The sequence below is a fragment of the Sus scrofa genome, chromosome 7, assembly GCF_054392235.1.
Source record: "Sus scrofa isolate SSC_HxYL_T2T_F1_AM1 chromosome 7, Sscrofa_HxYL_maternal_Yorkshire_Landrace_v2.0, whole genome shotgun sequence".
Classification (NCBI taxonomy): Eukaryota; Metazoa; Chordata; class Mammalia; order Artiodactyla; family Suidae; genus Sus; species Sus scrofa.
The window spans coordinates 88,986,360-89,002,558 of record NC_139389.1 but is presented as its reverse complement, the minus strand read 5'-3'; the positions used below and the strand labels follow the sequence as shown (position 1 = coordinate 89,002,558).

The 16,199-nt window shown below is 35.7% G+C and overlaps 2 protein-coding genes across 2 annotated transcripts; both read left to right on the top strand.

Annotated features, from left to right (window-relative positions):
• The first annotated feature begins 630 nt into the window (after positions 1 to 630).
• LOC146401747 (olfactory receptor 4F3/4F16/4F29-like) lies at positions 631 to 1,569 on the top strand. The gene has a single exon (XM_084970440.1). It carries the CDS (start codon positions 631 to 633, stop codon positions 1,567 to 1,569), a length of 939 nt encoding a protein of 312 aa, XP_084826566.1.
• Positions 1,570 to 15,054: 13,485 nt separating this feature from the next.
• On the top strand, positions 15,055 to 15,993 carry LOC146401746 (olfactory receptor 4F3/4F16/4F29-like). Its single transcript, XM_003128762.3, has one exon. The coding sequence runs from the start codon at positions 15,055 to 15,057 to the stop codon at positions 15,991 to 15,993; it is 939 nt and encodes a 312-aa protein (XP_003128810.3).
• The last annotated feature ends 206 nt before the right edge of the window (positions 15,994 to 16,199 follow it).

The window sequence follows — 16,199 nt, the reverse complement described above, 5'->3', positions numbered from 1 at the left end:
GTTACTGCTGAATATCATCAAATTTTCTATTGTTCTTAGAAAAAATCAAAGTTGTTATCATGGATACAAGATTCTATCCTATTAGGACTATTATTCCAGTCTGATCTTAGGCATTCAATATCACATTCAACTAGTCTTTTAGGCTTGAGGTCTTTGCACATGGCATTTCCAAATTCTGGACCATATTTAACCTTCAGTAGTAACTCCATATTTATCAGAATCTAAATGGCACAACTGCAGTGACTTGCATTGTACTCATACTCCTCTGTACTCTTCCTTCAAATTAATTGTCAGAGTTGTATCTACATATATAGTTATTTAATGTCCAGGCCTACCATTAGGCTATGTACCCGAAAAAGTCAGAATTAGTGTTTTACCTTAGAACTTGACATAGTACCTGGAGCATGGTAGAGGTTCACCAGGAATAGCAGTTAAACTTAGTAGGTATATTAGCTGAAGGATAAATCTCTTTATGAATTTTTCAAAACATCTTAATGGCTACTAGTTAAGATTTATTCTTAAAACCAGATTTAAATAAAAGATTTTACCTATTTATTTAAATATTAATTTTTGATAAATCCTTTGGTTATTATTTTCTTTTTGGTCTATAGGTGTCACCAGATAAAGCCAATGTACAAAACAAATTACTCTTCGGTGTCTGAATTTGTATTCCTGGGACTTTCTCCCTCCAGACCAGTACAGGATTTCCTCCTTGCCTTCTCTACAGTGTGTTATGGAACAATTGTTCTAGGGAACCTCCTTGTTGTGTTTGCAGTGATCTTTGAGCCTCATCTACATTCCCCCATGTACTTCCTTTTAGCCAACCTCTCCTTTATTGATTTGTGTCTCTCTACCTTAACAGTTCCTAAGATGATTTCTGATCTGTGCTCTGGGCGCAAAACCATATCCTTTCAGGGGTGTGTCTTCCAGATATTTCTCCTTCACATCCTGGGTGGATCTGAGATGGTGCTGCTTACTGCCATGGCCCTAGACCGATATGTGGCCATATGTAAGCCCCTGCATTACCTGACCATCATGAGCCCCCGGATGTGCCTTTTGCTTCTGTGTGGTGCTTGGGCTATTGGCCTCCTTCACGCAGTGGTCCAGGTAGCTTTTGTGGTCCATCTGCCGTTTTGTGGTCCTAATGAAATAGATAGCTTTTACTGTGATCTTCCTCGGTTTATCAAACTTGCCTGCATAGACACCTACAGAATGGAATTCATGGTTACTGCCAACAGTGGGTTCATCACTATGGGCACCTTCTTCTTACTGATTGCCTCCTATGTTTTCATTCTGGTGACAGTATGGAAACGCTCCTCAGGCAGTTTGTGCAAGGCTCTCTCTACTCTGTCCGCTCACATCAGTGTGGTGATTTTGTTCTTTGGGCCATGCATCTTTGTTTACATGTGGCCATTTCCCACGGTGCCGGTGGAGAAGTTCCTTGCCATTTTGGACTTTATGATTACACCCCTCCTGAATCCTGCCATTTACACATTGAGAAACAAGGACATGAAGATGGCAGTGAGGAGACTGAGTAGTCAGCTCCTGAGCTGGCAGAAGATCTCCTAAATAACTCCTGGCAGCACAAGTTACTTTAAGAAAATGTTAATACAAATTTCTGATATAATTACACAAAAATCTGGGGCTTTTTTTTCCTGAAGTCACCATTTCATTATATTCAGACTAGATCATTGATTATGAGGTTACATTGAAGTATCAAAATCATTCTCTCCTTAACAAGTTGTTTGACAACTGAATTCAAGTCCCAGGAAATATTCAGGTAAAGTTTTTGGAAAAGCCTAGATATTACAGACTTGGCCTCTGTTGAAATTATGGCCTTGGACATCAGATATTTTTGATTGATTTTTAAATTGAATTCAGTTAATTAGATGACTTAGAGCTAACATAAACTTTTGAAGGAACAGTGAAATATCTAACACTGCTTTGATTTAAACCAAGGATAACAGTAATTTTTTTTTCTTTTTTTACTGAAAAACGAATGTGAGGGATGATTTAAAGCCTGAAAAAATAAATAACAGAGTGTGAGAAGTGGAATTGACAGAGGATGGATCAGGTAGTATAATAAGAAGAGACTGACAGTTGGTAGGAGGGAAGACAGAGGGTGAGCCTCAGGGCTAATAGGTTTCATGTGTTTGACCTTTTGGTACTACTCTCAGCCTCACTTGCCTCAATTCCCATGGACTCAAGTCTATTTCCAGTTGGCCTAGAGCAGGGAAATTTATGTATATGTTTCTTTTTCACACTTTTTGAAATAGTGACTTAATCAATTAATGAATATTCAGCATATGTCAGAGGATGTTGATCTGATCATATCATGATTGGTATTCTTATTTTCTAACAACGATTTTGTCCAAATTGTTTGCTGTTATTTTTCTCTAGTAACTGTGTACTGTTTTGTGGCTCAAAACATGGGTCCAAAATATGTGTTTGTGTATATAATCTATAGAAATTGTGAAACTAATTTAATTTATAATTTGCTTTGATAACTGGAAGACTGAGCCAAATTTACTGTGTAATTATGAAAGGATTCTATTTCCTGAGTATTTGTGATACAAAATTTTTTTAGGATTATGCAATATGTTTTATATTTTTTTCTTGTCATGATTATTTTGTTGCTTTCATTTGTGGTTTTGTTTGTTTGTCTTTTTAGGGCCGCAACTGCAGGATATGGACATTCTCAGGCTAGGGGTCTAATCGGAGCTGTTGCTGCTGGGCCTACACCAGAGCCACAGCAACGCCAGACCCAAGCTATGTCTGTGACCTACACCACAGCTCATGGCAATACTGGATCCTTAACCCAGTGGGTGAAGCCAGGGTTCGAACCTGCAACCTCATGGTTCCCAGTTGGATTCGTTTCCACTGCGCCACTACAGGAATTCCTCTTTTATGTTTTTAATAGATTTCTCTTAGGTACATTATTGTAAAGGTACAAACATAGAGCCAATTCTCTGCCTTTATGAGAAATTTTCCCTACTTCGCACACATAGCATTTTCCAAAAAATGACAGTTTTCTAATGAAGTATAGTTGATTTACAATAATTTCTGCCACTTTCAGCAACGTGGTAGGATCTAGAGAATATTATGCATTGGTGAAATAAGATCAAGATAAATACTGTTTGATATAACTTATATGTGGAATCTAAAATATAATTCAAAAAATGAATTTTTATTGTTTTTAGCTATTTGATAAAATATAGTTATTATACATAAATTTGAAAAACTCCTCAAACTATACGACATTATTGAAGGGTACGAATATTTTTGTTATTGAATAAATAAGTTAATGAATGGATTGGTTAAAAAAGAGATATTAATACTAGTTTTGACAAAATGTTTTCACCAAGAAACATAGTGAACTAAATTTAAGAACAGATAAACTAATCAAGGATAAAGTGGTTAACAATCAGTGGAGGGAAGAATAAAAGTTCTAGGCTTAAAGAATAAATCGGGAATTCCCGTAATGGCGCAGTGGAAGCAATCCAACTAGGAACCATGGGATTGCGGGTTCAATCCCTGGCCTCGCTCAGTGGGTTAAGGATCTGGCATTGCCTGAGCTGTGGTGTACGTTGCAGATGCAGCTCGGATCCCTCTGTTGCTGTAGCTCTGTCGTAGGCCGGCAGTTACAGCTCCAATTGGACCCCTAGTCTGGGAACCTTCGTATGCTGTCAGTGCGGACCTAAAAAAAAGACAAAAGACAAAAAAAAAAGAATAAATTATGAGCATCAGGAAGAAATATGTTCTACTATAAAAGTCAAAACTGTGTAATGTCTGATTGACATAAGATGATATATTGGTTGGCCATGGTTGTATGAAAATAATCTCTGTATTTGTAATAGTTCTGTTATTGCTCTCTCCACTCATTGCTTCAGGCTTTGCTCTCCTTTGGTCTTGGTTTTCTCTCACTGTTGTCTCTGAGTTGTTGATTGATTATGTTGTTAATATTTAAATCCAGGGAGTTATCAGGTAGAACGGATCTGATAACTGAGTACAAAGAAGAAACAGAATTAGTGTAGATGTAAGAGGGTCTTTTAATTTTTACTGGTATGGTAAACAAGAATTTATTGAATACATTCTTAATGTGTACTATGATCACTTTTAAACATTTCAATGAAAAGAAACTATAGTTGCTATAGCTTATACCAAAGAAGTAAAAGGCTACGCCTGATGTCTCATCTAATACTTGCTTTAAAAGTCATTGATATTATTTTAGTTGTGTTACAAAAGACAAAGTAGCACTGCTAAATTGATAGCTATATAAATCAGACTGTTACAATTAATTACATATAATTAATATAATTTCTGCCAAACTTCAGTGTAACTTGTGAGAAGTCTCAGAGCTGAGAAATAGCATGACAGCGTGCACATCCAGCACTCTCTGACTCCAGTCCTTCCTCTGTGCTGTCATTCTGGGTCACTGTCTGTTCAATTCCGAGGGCATAATTCTGTTTTCATAGTAACTGTTGACTATTATGGTATTTGAGAAATTTGTCTCCAAATTCTCCATCTGGTTTCTTCCTGAGCTAAATTAGTAATAATCATTTTTATCAGTGTTTGGAAATTTCTGTTAATTACAGTTACATATCTGTGTCTAGAATAGTTTTCCTCAATTCAAGAATCCTGTAGACCCTGATGGTTGTGGCTTTGTGAGGACATTGAATACCCTCTCTAACAGGGCATTTAGGGAGCTCTGAGACTGCGTAGAAGGCATTCCCTGTGATGTATAGGGAGTCCAGAAATACCAAGGTATAGCTGGAAGGAGAACTCCTTGATATTCCTGGAGGCTATGCAGAAATTCCAAACCATTCTAATTAGTATGCATGGAAAAATGGTGTTAAAACTTTATGAAGTTTCCTTAAATGTGATCAAGGATGGGAACTAAAGGAGAAGGTTAGAAATTTACAAGGTTTATATTATTATCTTCTTACTAGAGAGACACCGTATTTGACCATATTTTTTCCCAAGGATGAAGCATTGTCCACATGCTACCTAGAATCAGAAATAAAATTATATTGCATCAAAAGAAAACTCCACTTTCTGTTCATGGGAGTGAACAGTGTTCATGGGAGGGTGTGAGCAGGTATTTATTTTAGAAAATGGCCTCTTGAGTAGGAAACTTTCAAGCTACCCATGCTGTATTCCTTTGGGACCTCTTCATTTCCGAGTTTCTAAAGTGAAATGAGAGTAACAGTGGGAAGGGGTACCTTTTGTCAAGGTCAAAAAGAAACCTGGTGAGTGCAATTATAAAAATTCTAATGGTGGAAGTTAAGCACATTTTATCATAAAACAGTTGTTAGGGTAACTTTTGTTCTTTTTAAAAAAGAAAAACCTTATTTCAGAACTAAGTTGCAATTTCTAGTCCCAGATGACTTGGGTGAGTGGGCAGGGGATGACCAGCAGAGAGAAGTGGGCAGGCGACAGCTGTACACTGTCTCCAGACATGTTTCTACAATATTTTCTTAGCCTCTTTGCTGAAAACTCCATCTTGTCCTTTACTTTATCCCATCTTCCTGCTTTATTTTATCCAATCTTCCTGCATGGAAAAACAGTCACAATGCTGGTAAATAACTTAAGCTTAAGAACAAAGACTGTTATGTGCCTAAAGGTCAGAGTAAAAGCTTAACCTTTTCCCAGCTAAGTGGCTTTTAAAATAGTAAAAGAACTTATAAAATAGTAAACAAACCGTATATCATCCACTCATAGCCCCTCCTCACTTGATCTCATCTAAAGAGCACAATAAAAGCAGTGTGGTTTCTTGAGGCAGTGCTCTTGGTCCCTGAGACCTTGAGTCCCCCTGGTTCCCACCTTTACTGTCTCTGTGTCTTGTTTTATGTTAACTTTTTTCTTTAAGTTCCACAGCACCTGTTCTTCAGCCCCATCCTGCTGAGCTGGTCTCGGCAGTACTCCAACTATGCACGTGATAAGTCATCCAGCCTTGAACTGCTGGTTTAGTGGGGTTTAAAGGGAGGGTAGGGAAGCTTTGTAAAGTATAAAAAAATTTCTGTGGTTATTTGAGCAATGATCTAGATTTCACCTTGAGTAAAAGGCAATATTATTACTGTTCTTCAAAATAAGACTATTTTTATTTTCATTTACAGAGAATCATATAAGTTCAGAATTGTTCATAAGATTCTAACACTTTAAAGGTTTGAGAAGGAAATATCGTCTGTCTCTATCTATTCCTGTTATTTTTTTCACTCAAAAAATTTCTTCCACATTGGTGGTTATGGTTTCAGTTTCCTTTCCATGAAATTACATAATTATAATGTGTACATGCCTACATATACATCTGTGGGAGTCTGTTTTTGGAAGATATAGTATATGAAAGAAAGTGTATTTTAAATTCTGATTTATTTAAAATCAATTTTTATTTAGATATCTTTCAATTCAATGTAAATGGTTGCTTTTAGAAAAATAAAGAGAAATTCAGAGAAAATTTTGTAATGATACATTTTTAGTGTTCTCTTCCTACCTTAGAAATGGGTACTTGGGCTTTGGAAAGATGTGGCAAAGTCATGAGGTATAAGCGTGGGATTGTTAGGCTTAATATGAACCACGTGGATAGTGGCTGGGAAGTCAACCCACCACTGGTCAAGTTGGCTGAAGGTCAGGCATAGGAAGTTCTCCTGTCTTTACACAGAGTCTAGAAACATCTCTACCTTGAAGTGTGGTTGATTATGTTTAAGAAACAGAAACCAGAGCTAAACAAGTAAAGTATTTATTCAAGTTTCATCATGTGACTATTTTTGCAATAAGGGAATACAAACATATTTAAATAAGGCAGCTACATTAAAATAACCTTGAACACAGAGGGGGGCAGAATGATATACCTTCAGCTCAATAACACAAAGCTCAAGAAAGGGAGGCTATGATGCAGGATGACTTTTCTGTTCATTACCCTCCCTTGTAATTTTTAGAGAATTTTTGCTCAACAGACATTTCACTAGTAGTGAGTAAATGGGAACTCTGGACAGGTTCCAAGTAGAAATTAGATTAAAATTTTGTAACTAATACCAATTTAACTAACAAAAATCAAGTTTGTTGGAATAATGTGTTGAACTGGAAATCTAAAAAAAAAAGGAAGGAAATAAATGGAGTTTCCATTGTGGCTCAGTGGGTTTAAATATCTGGCATTGCTGCAACTGCAGTGTATGTAGCAGGTAACACTGGGATCTGGTGTTGCTGTGGCTGTGGCATAGGCCTGCAACTGCTGCTTCGATTTAACCCTGTAGACCCAGGAACTTCCATATGCTGCAGGTGCAGCCATAAAAAACAAACAAACAAACAAGTTAATAAGAAAGAAAAAGAAACGGAACTCTTATAATAATGTGTTAAATGTCATAAGAATGTGTGGTATTTTTCTTCTGTGTGTTTACATTGTTTTTCCTGAGCAGCATCATAGAGTTAGAGATATTCAATATGTCTTGATTTAGTTAATAAGTAAAAAAAAAAAGAAAGAAAGAAAAAGAAATTAATGGGCTGAATCCCAAGAATCAAAAACTCTATCCCCTTTTGTGCTATTGACTGGTAGGTCATAACCTTATTTCTCCATTTCATTCGAAAGAGTATTGGATTTCCATCTCTCCATATTATTAGAAAGAATATAGTTGATAATATAGGCATAATACTCAGAAAAGTGAGAAGCTAAATAGACACCTGAACTCTTTTTTTTATATGTTACAGTAGTTACGTAAAAAAAGAGGCAGCAATATGTAGGGATCAAATCCATGGACTCCAAACTAGAAAATTATTGCATCTGACTTTAGCATAGTGGACATTACCAACTTAATTTCCATATTCTTTAATATTAGTTCTTCTAAAACGGGGGTGATAATTGTATAAATGAGGTAGAAAGCAGATATGCTGTTTCCAAGGATATTCCATGAATATAATTCCAACAGAATATTAAATAATTTCAAAAAATTTGTTTATTGATATTCTTTTTCACTCTTCTTGGTCTGAATGATATTTAATTTATAAATAGGCAAAATCATATTAGGAGGTGCTGTTTTTCCTTGAAGATATTTTTCCATCATATTTTATTAGCCGTAGATTCCTTTGTTTCTCATTTACTTTTTGAACCAAGCTTCTGATATTTTTTTCTTCTCTTAATGTCATGGGAATTCAAAGTTGAGCTCTCATGACAAATGACCTGGGGACTCAGCATTCCGAGTCATCATGTGGTCACCAAAAGCTGTCGTTACAACTGAAGCAGTTGTAAAGAGCACTAACCACACAGATCAAAGTGGGAAACATTTCAGTACTAGTGAAATTGTTTTATGAAACCTACTTTTTTTGGGGGGGCCAGGTAAGTGGGAACAGTGTAATTTAAGAGAATAGCCTGCTAAAATTATCAGCTCTTTTCCTTGTATGGGCAAAGCATAGCACCTCTGCCACAACATTACAAAAATTCTTCCCCTAACCCCACCTTCTCTCCCACTCTTTCTTATCTCTACTTCTGTTTTTCCATTCAACATGCATTTGTTGAACCACCACAGTAGCAGTCTTTCCAAAGAGAAGTGAGAATTTTCATTTCTGGTTGCATGAAGTGCTCCATATGCCTAGAAGGTGTCTTAATTTACAGGGAAATTGTTGGATCTGGATTATATTTTACCAGGAACTAGAAAGGACCTGGGAAATTGGCCAGTCACCTTTGACCTGCCATTTATTCGTGGCACTTTCTAGAATTCTATGGGGTTCAGTTTTCAATAGGAATAAGACATTAAATGGTCTTCACCAAAAAAAGACATTATTGTCCATTATTGGTGCAATTACATGCATATGCATGCCCACATCCATCAAACCCCTTGCCTTCTCTCTGAAACTCACAAGACTTAGGATGGTCAGAATTTGTGGCTAATACACAGTCCCTCATAATAAGAGGATCATATCCCTAGCAGGGGAGACAGAGGGACTAGTCCATTGTAAACTAACATGTCATGAAGAAGTATTATGAGAAGCTTGCAAGTATGATGTGAGAGCAAAGAGGAGGAGACTAGAGGAAAGAGGGAGACATCTCTGCATAATTATTTCACAGACAGAATTTTTATAACGAAAAGTAATCAGCCAAAGGAAAAAAATCAGGGATACCTTTAGTGCAGAACAAAAGTGTGGGTAAATCTGGTATAATGACAGCACGTGTCCTTATAATTCATGAGTTCTGTGAAGTGGAGAGGCCAGATAAGAAGCTGAGGAAATGGTTGTGGACAGATACCAAGAGATCTGTGTGCCATGCTGAGATATTGTGAAGGTAAGAGCAGATACTCAAGTTACTCAAACAAGAAGTTATTTGACAAAAGACTCATGAGCTAGGTGTGCTGTTCTGCTTTCCTCTTAACTTTTATGGTATTCCTTCTCTTCTCTCCTTTGTCTTTTCTCTCCTTGTCCCTGTGCCTTCTCTCTCCTCCCTTCTCTTTCCTTTTCCTGTCACCTCCTTCTTCACTGGTATCGACTAACTAAACAGATATAATTTAAAGAAATTAGCAATAGACTATCACAAATAGGAGTTTTATCTTGGACATTAATCTCTTGCAGAAAATGTTTCCTGTTAAGGGGCTATTGTGATTTTTTTTTTTTTTTTGTAAGTCAATTTGTTGACACACTTGTAAGATTTTATTTCAAATTTTAAATCCTTTTTTTGAATGGTTTTGACATCATTACAATCTGATTTGAAGGATTGGGCATCTTGAATCTCTTATTTTGTTTTTAAAATTTCATTTTTGGGAGTTCCATTGTGGCTCAGTGGGTTAAAAACCCTATGGAGTCTCTGTGAGGGTGTGAGTTCATTCCCTAGCTTCATTCACTGGCTTAAGCATCCTTGTTCAATGGGTTAAGGATCCAGCATTGCTGCAATCAGTAGCATATGTCACAGATGTGGCTGGGATCCAGTGTTGCTGTGGCTGTGGTATAGGTCGGCAGCTGCAGCTCCAATTTGACCCCTAATCTGGGAACTTCTGTATGCCACAGGTGTGGCCCTAAAAAGAAAAAAAAAAAATCATTTTTAAGTCAAAAAACAATTCCAGTTGTTTTAGACTATTTAAACAATACAGAAATATAGGCCTTATGAAGTGAAACCCACATGCAATCCTATGTTTCATGATTCATTATTGGTAATATTTGTTGTGCATCTTTGGAACATTTTAAAAATTTAAATACAAACATACTTCTATAATACGAATTTTTGTTGTTAGAGGTTCTTGCTTTAATTCAGTATTTGAATGATTGTTTCCAAACATTTAAGTACATATAATACACTGACCTTAGCATTTTACTAATTTAACACATAATGGTTGTCATCATGTAACAGTTTTTTACAGCAATTAATGTTGGCTATGAATATACATAAATGAACATCTTAAATGTTAATATTTTGGACTTCACATCTAGGTGATGATTACGTTGTTATTACTCATGAGAACAGGAGCTCGTTTTCTTAGGTAACATCAAAGTTAATGAGATTAGTTTGTGGATGGCAGATTGTTATAGGTGAAAAAACTGTTTAGGTATGAACTATCCACAGCAAATGTGGATCAATGCTGTTTTAAGGTAGTTTAAATTATGTTTCAGTAACAAACAGCCTCACTTTGTAAGTGACTTGTAATGAGGTGTTTTTTTTTTTTTTTGGCTGTATTGAGGTATAATTGATGCATAAATATTGTATTTATAGTGTAAAACTTGATGCTTTGATATATGTGTACATTACATTTATCAAATAAATTTATGTATGTGTATATTGCATATATAAAATAATTACTGCAATCAATCTAATTAATTTATCCACCACTTCACACAGTTACCATATTTTTTTCCTGTGAGAACATTTAAGATTTACCCTCATGGCAAATTTTGGGCGTCAAATATTTGAGAGTCAACTTGTTTGTGTATTATTAGATCTTCAGAAATTATTCACCTTGGTAAGTGAAACTTTGTCCGTTTTGACCAGCATTTCCCTATTTCATCCTTCCCCAACCTCTGACAGCTGCAAGTTCTACTCTTTGCTTCCATGAATTTGACTCTGTTAGATTTCTCATATATGATACCAGATAGTGTTTTTCCTTCTGTAACTGGCTTATTTCACTTATCTCCATGTATAATCCCATTATTGAAAATGGCAGAATTTCCTTCTTTTTAAGCTGAATAATATTTCGTGTGTGTGTGTGTGTGTGTGTGTGTATAACACATTTTCTTCATCCATTCATCCGTCACCAGATATTTAAGTTCTTTGCATATTTTGATTAATGTGAATAATGATATAGTGATCATGGGGGTGCAGGTATCTCTTTAAGATATTGATTTAACTTCTTTGTATATATAACAAGAAGTGGGATTTCTACATGAAAAGGTAGTTCTATTTTTGATATTTGAGAACCTCAACATTGTTTTTATGTAATGGCAGGCACAGTCTTATTTCTATGTACTTTTTTTGTGTTCCTTAAACTGAAAATCTTTCTAGCTCTGAATATGTAGGACTATTTATTTGATTTTTATAGCTTCATAGTATTCCACTGTGAATATGTACCACAATGTGATTAATACCTTCTCTAGGTATCAACAACATTCTCTTACATGTGGTTATATGTGTGTATGAATGTGTAAATATATAGATGTTACATAAATATAGATGGTACATATACATAATATTTGCACTTGTGCTAGTATGGCTGGAAATTAATTTCTAATAACTATTGTTCATTGGCAGTTTCTTCAACAATGTATACCAGTAGCTTTTTTATTAAAACCTTGATAATACTGATAATTCTTTCTTCATTCTCATCTGTCTCTTCTCCTTCTCTTTCTTTTTCCTTGCCAATTAATAAAACAGAACTATGACCCTTCTAATCATTGCTGATGATGAAACTGAGCATCAATCAATATGCTTACTGGCCACATGTACATGTTGTGGTTATTGTTCCTATTGTCAGTTCCTGTGCATGTATCCCCACATTTTCAAGTTTGAGCTCCTCCTTGTGGAGGTGATGTACTAAACCTTCTTTGAAATATAATACTTCATTTGACTAATGCCAATATCTTCCCCTTCCTATTGAACTGTATCCAATGCAAAGAGTTTGTATTAATAAATGAATTTTTAACATTTAGAAAATGAGGAAAAGAGAACAGAAACAAAATCACCCAATCTTCCTACTACTAAGAACAAAAAATCTATCAGCATTTTTTTTTACTGACCTTTCTTTTGATTTTTGAAACATTTTTATTTTGTACAATTGTGAGCATACTAAACATAGATTTTCTTGTATACCAGAATATGTATGTTTTAAAATCTAAACATGGCATGCATGATCAATGTTTTTTAATTTATTTTTTATTGTTATTTCTTGTAACACTTTTTTTCCACTGTACAGCCTGGGGACCCAGTTACACACCGTATACACATAATTTTTTCTCCCATGTGGCTCCCAGCATGATCAATATTTTTAGATAGGCTTGATTATGGCTCCTTTGAAATGTCACATCCAGTGCTCTTAACCTTGGTGATTGTCCCATTCTTCCTTGCTTAGCACTGAGCTATTATTTTCTCAGTTATTGGCTGTAAAATTCTCCATCCAGTGCCCTTCTGTGAAGGATTCCTAGCACCACCCCTGTAATCTTTCCTTTTGGCTCCAATGCCCATTCTACGTCCATCAACTTCACAATGTCTTTCCTGACTGGCCTGGCTGCCCTCAAGTCTACCCTTGGTTGCAGGAGGTCCAAGGTGCTCTCACCTGCTTAAGATCATTTCTTGTTGAGACGGTGCAGGGCTGTGCCCAGGGGAGAGCCCAGCCATGAAGTGGAGTGCCACTGATAGGAGTGATAACATGAGAGGGAAGGGTGAGAGTGATGTGGGGCCCGGAGGAGAATTCAGTGGTGGCCTTGCAAGTGGGGGACTCATGGTATTCAATCCAGGTGTAGAACAAGCATCAGTCGTTTGCTTTGTTTGTTTAAATATAAAGTAGTTTAGAAAATTATGTAAGGATAAAGGTAAGCTAATAGATTAGATTTAGATCGAACTCCGTAAAATTGATATTTGGCCACCTTTGACATTACTGAAAGAACAGTTTCATATGGCTCAAATTTATAAAGGCATGTATGCCCAGCGATGAACAATTTATCAATAAGAACTAAAGATAAGCATCTTCCTAGACGTATAAGTTTAAAAATCGGTTTCCTTTACATTTTTTTTCACACACTTCTCCATTTTTTAAGTATCTATTATTGACATATTTCCATGGCACTGAATTTTGAGGAATAATGCCTTCTACAGATAGAAGTATTATGAACATTTTAATTCTCTATATTAGGCATTTATGTATTTCTAATTTTTCTTTTTATAAACAATAGTAAGTAGGTACTCCTCGTAAATTAAATTTTAGCTTATATATTGTTATTACACTAAGCTGATTTTTTCTGAAGAGATCATCTTAATCTAATGAATTAAATATTAAGCTTTTAGTATCTATTTTGAATATGTCTTCTAGAGAAATTGTATCAATTTTTGCACTATGTGTGTCTTATGAACGTGTCTATTTTCTCACAGCGGCATCCATGATACATCATCAATTTTTTAACCTTTGAAATTGGTTAGTATAAGATAGCACTCCAAGGCAACCTATATATCTTTGATTGATAATGAGAGTTTTCCTTTCCATTTGCTTATTAACTAGTAGGATTTCTTCTCTGTGAGTAGTCTTACATGTTTTTCTCACTTTAAAATTGGTATACCATACTTTCATCTTTATCACTTTGGAAGAACTAATTTCATAATAAAAATATTAATCATCTGCTGATATTTTATAACTTATTTTCCAGACTGTCTTTTTACTTTTATAATGTTTCTATCTCTATATAAGCTTTATATATGTATGTCTTTATATACTAATTTAAAATATCTATCTATATCTATTCATAATATGAACTTAATATTTTGGATACTGCTGATTTTTATTTCCTCCCTGATTTGTTAAGGGATACGCTTAGGATGGATTTTCCACCTTAATGTTTGTGTAAATATTATTTTACTTTCTTTTGGTTTGTTTGTTTTTTTAAAGTTTAAATAACCATTCTAAACTTCGTTGAATTTATGTTGAGAGACAGTTTATATTTTTCCAATTTTATCTTTGTGCCAACACCACTGGACAAATAATTCACCCTGTCTGTACTGATGTGATCATGATTCTTCAGTGGTCTCTTGAAGTCTCTAAATTTACTCTAACCCTCTCATTCCATTTTTTGTGTGTATGTTTGTGTGAGTGGCTATCAACATGTGTAGATTTTTCTTTTTCATTTTTTAAAGTTTTATTGAAATATAGGTGATTTACAATGTTATGATAATTTATGCTGTACAACAAAGGGATTCACTTCATTCATTTTACATTGAAGAGTGTGTGACGGTTTGAAAGCAGAAATAATCATCAGTTACTGCTGAATACCCACAAATTTTCTATTGTTCTTAGAATAAAAAGCAAAGATCTTATCCTGGAGGCAAGATCCCATGCTGCTGGCCTATTAGTCCAGTTTGAACTCAGTTATTCACTCTCTTGGTTCCACCGGCCTTCCTGCCACAGCATCTTTGCACATGGCATTTCCAAAGTCTGGACTACTCTACTTACTCTTTAGTAGTAACTCCCTAATTAGCAGAATCTAAACAAGTACAATCTGATGAGTCACAGTGTTCTCATAGTCCTGTTCTTTTCCTTCAATTTTCAGAGTTGTATCTGATTTATAGTTATTTAATGTCAAGATCCACCATCAGCCTGTACACCTCCAAAAGTCAGAATTAGTTTTTTACCTTAGAACTTGACATAGTACTAGGAATATGGTCCATGTTCATTAGGAATATCAGTTACACTCCTTAGATATATTAGCTGAAGGAATAGATCAATGCATAAACTTTTGAAAACATTTGAACCACTACTAGTTAAGACTTATTCTTAAAACCAGATTTAAATAAAAGATTTTACCTATTTATTTAAATATTAATTTTTGATAAATCCTTTGGTTATTATTTTCTTTTTGGTCTATAGGTGTCACCAGATAAAGCCAATGTACAAAACAAATTACTCTTCGGTGTCTGAATTTGTATTCCTGGGACTTTCTCCCTCCAGACCAGTACAGGATTTCCTCCTTGCCTTCTCTACAGTGTGTTATGGAACAATTGTTCTAGGGAACCTCCTTGTTGTGTTTGCAGTGATCTTTGAGCCTCATCTACATTCCCCCATGTACTTCCTTTTAGCCAACCTCTCCTTTATTGATTTGTGTCTCTCTACCTTAACAGTTCCTAAGATGATTTCTGATCTGTGCTCTGGGCGCAAAACCATATCCTTTCAGGGGTGTGTCTTCCAGATATTTCTCCTTCACATCCTGGGTGGATCTGAGATGGTGCTGCTTACTGCCATGGCCCTAGACCGATATGTGGCCATATGTAAGCCCCTGCATTACCTGACCATCATGAGCCCCCGGATGTGCCTTTTGCTTCTGTGTGGTGCTTGGGCTATTGGCCTCCTTCACGCAGTGGTCCAGGTAGCTTTTGTGGTCCATCTGCCGTTTTGTGGTCCTAATGAAATAGATAGCTTTTACTGTGATCTTCCTCGGTTTATCAAACTTGCCTGCATAGACACCTACAGAATGGAATTCATGGTTACTGCCAACAGTGGGTTCATCACTATGGGCACCTTCTTCTTACTGATTGCCTCCTATGTTTTCATTCTGGTGACAGTATGGAAACGCTCCTCAGGCAGTTTGTGCAAGGCTCTCTCTACTCTGTCGGCTCACATCAGTGTGGTGATTTTGTTCTTTGGGCCATGCATCTTTGTTTACATGTGGCCATTTCCCACGGTGCCGGTGGACAAGTTCCTTGCCATTTTGGACTTTATGATTACGCCCCTCCTGAATCCTGCCATTTACACATTGAGAAACAAGGACATGAGGATGGCAGTGAGGAGACTGTGTAGTCAGCTCTTGAGCTGGCAGAAGATCTCCTAAATAACTCATGAGAATGCAAGTGGATACATTCTGTAAGGAGTACTATAAAAATTAAAATATGATACCATTTTGAGACAATTTGTCTTTTCTTCAGCAGCTCAAAAAGCTTAGTTCATTTTAAGTTAATCACCAAATATGTTATTATGTATTTGATTATCTACAAGCTATTTTATAGTTTTAAGATCTTAAAATATAGAAAATAGAAA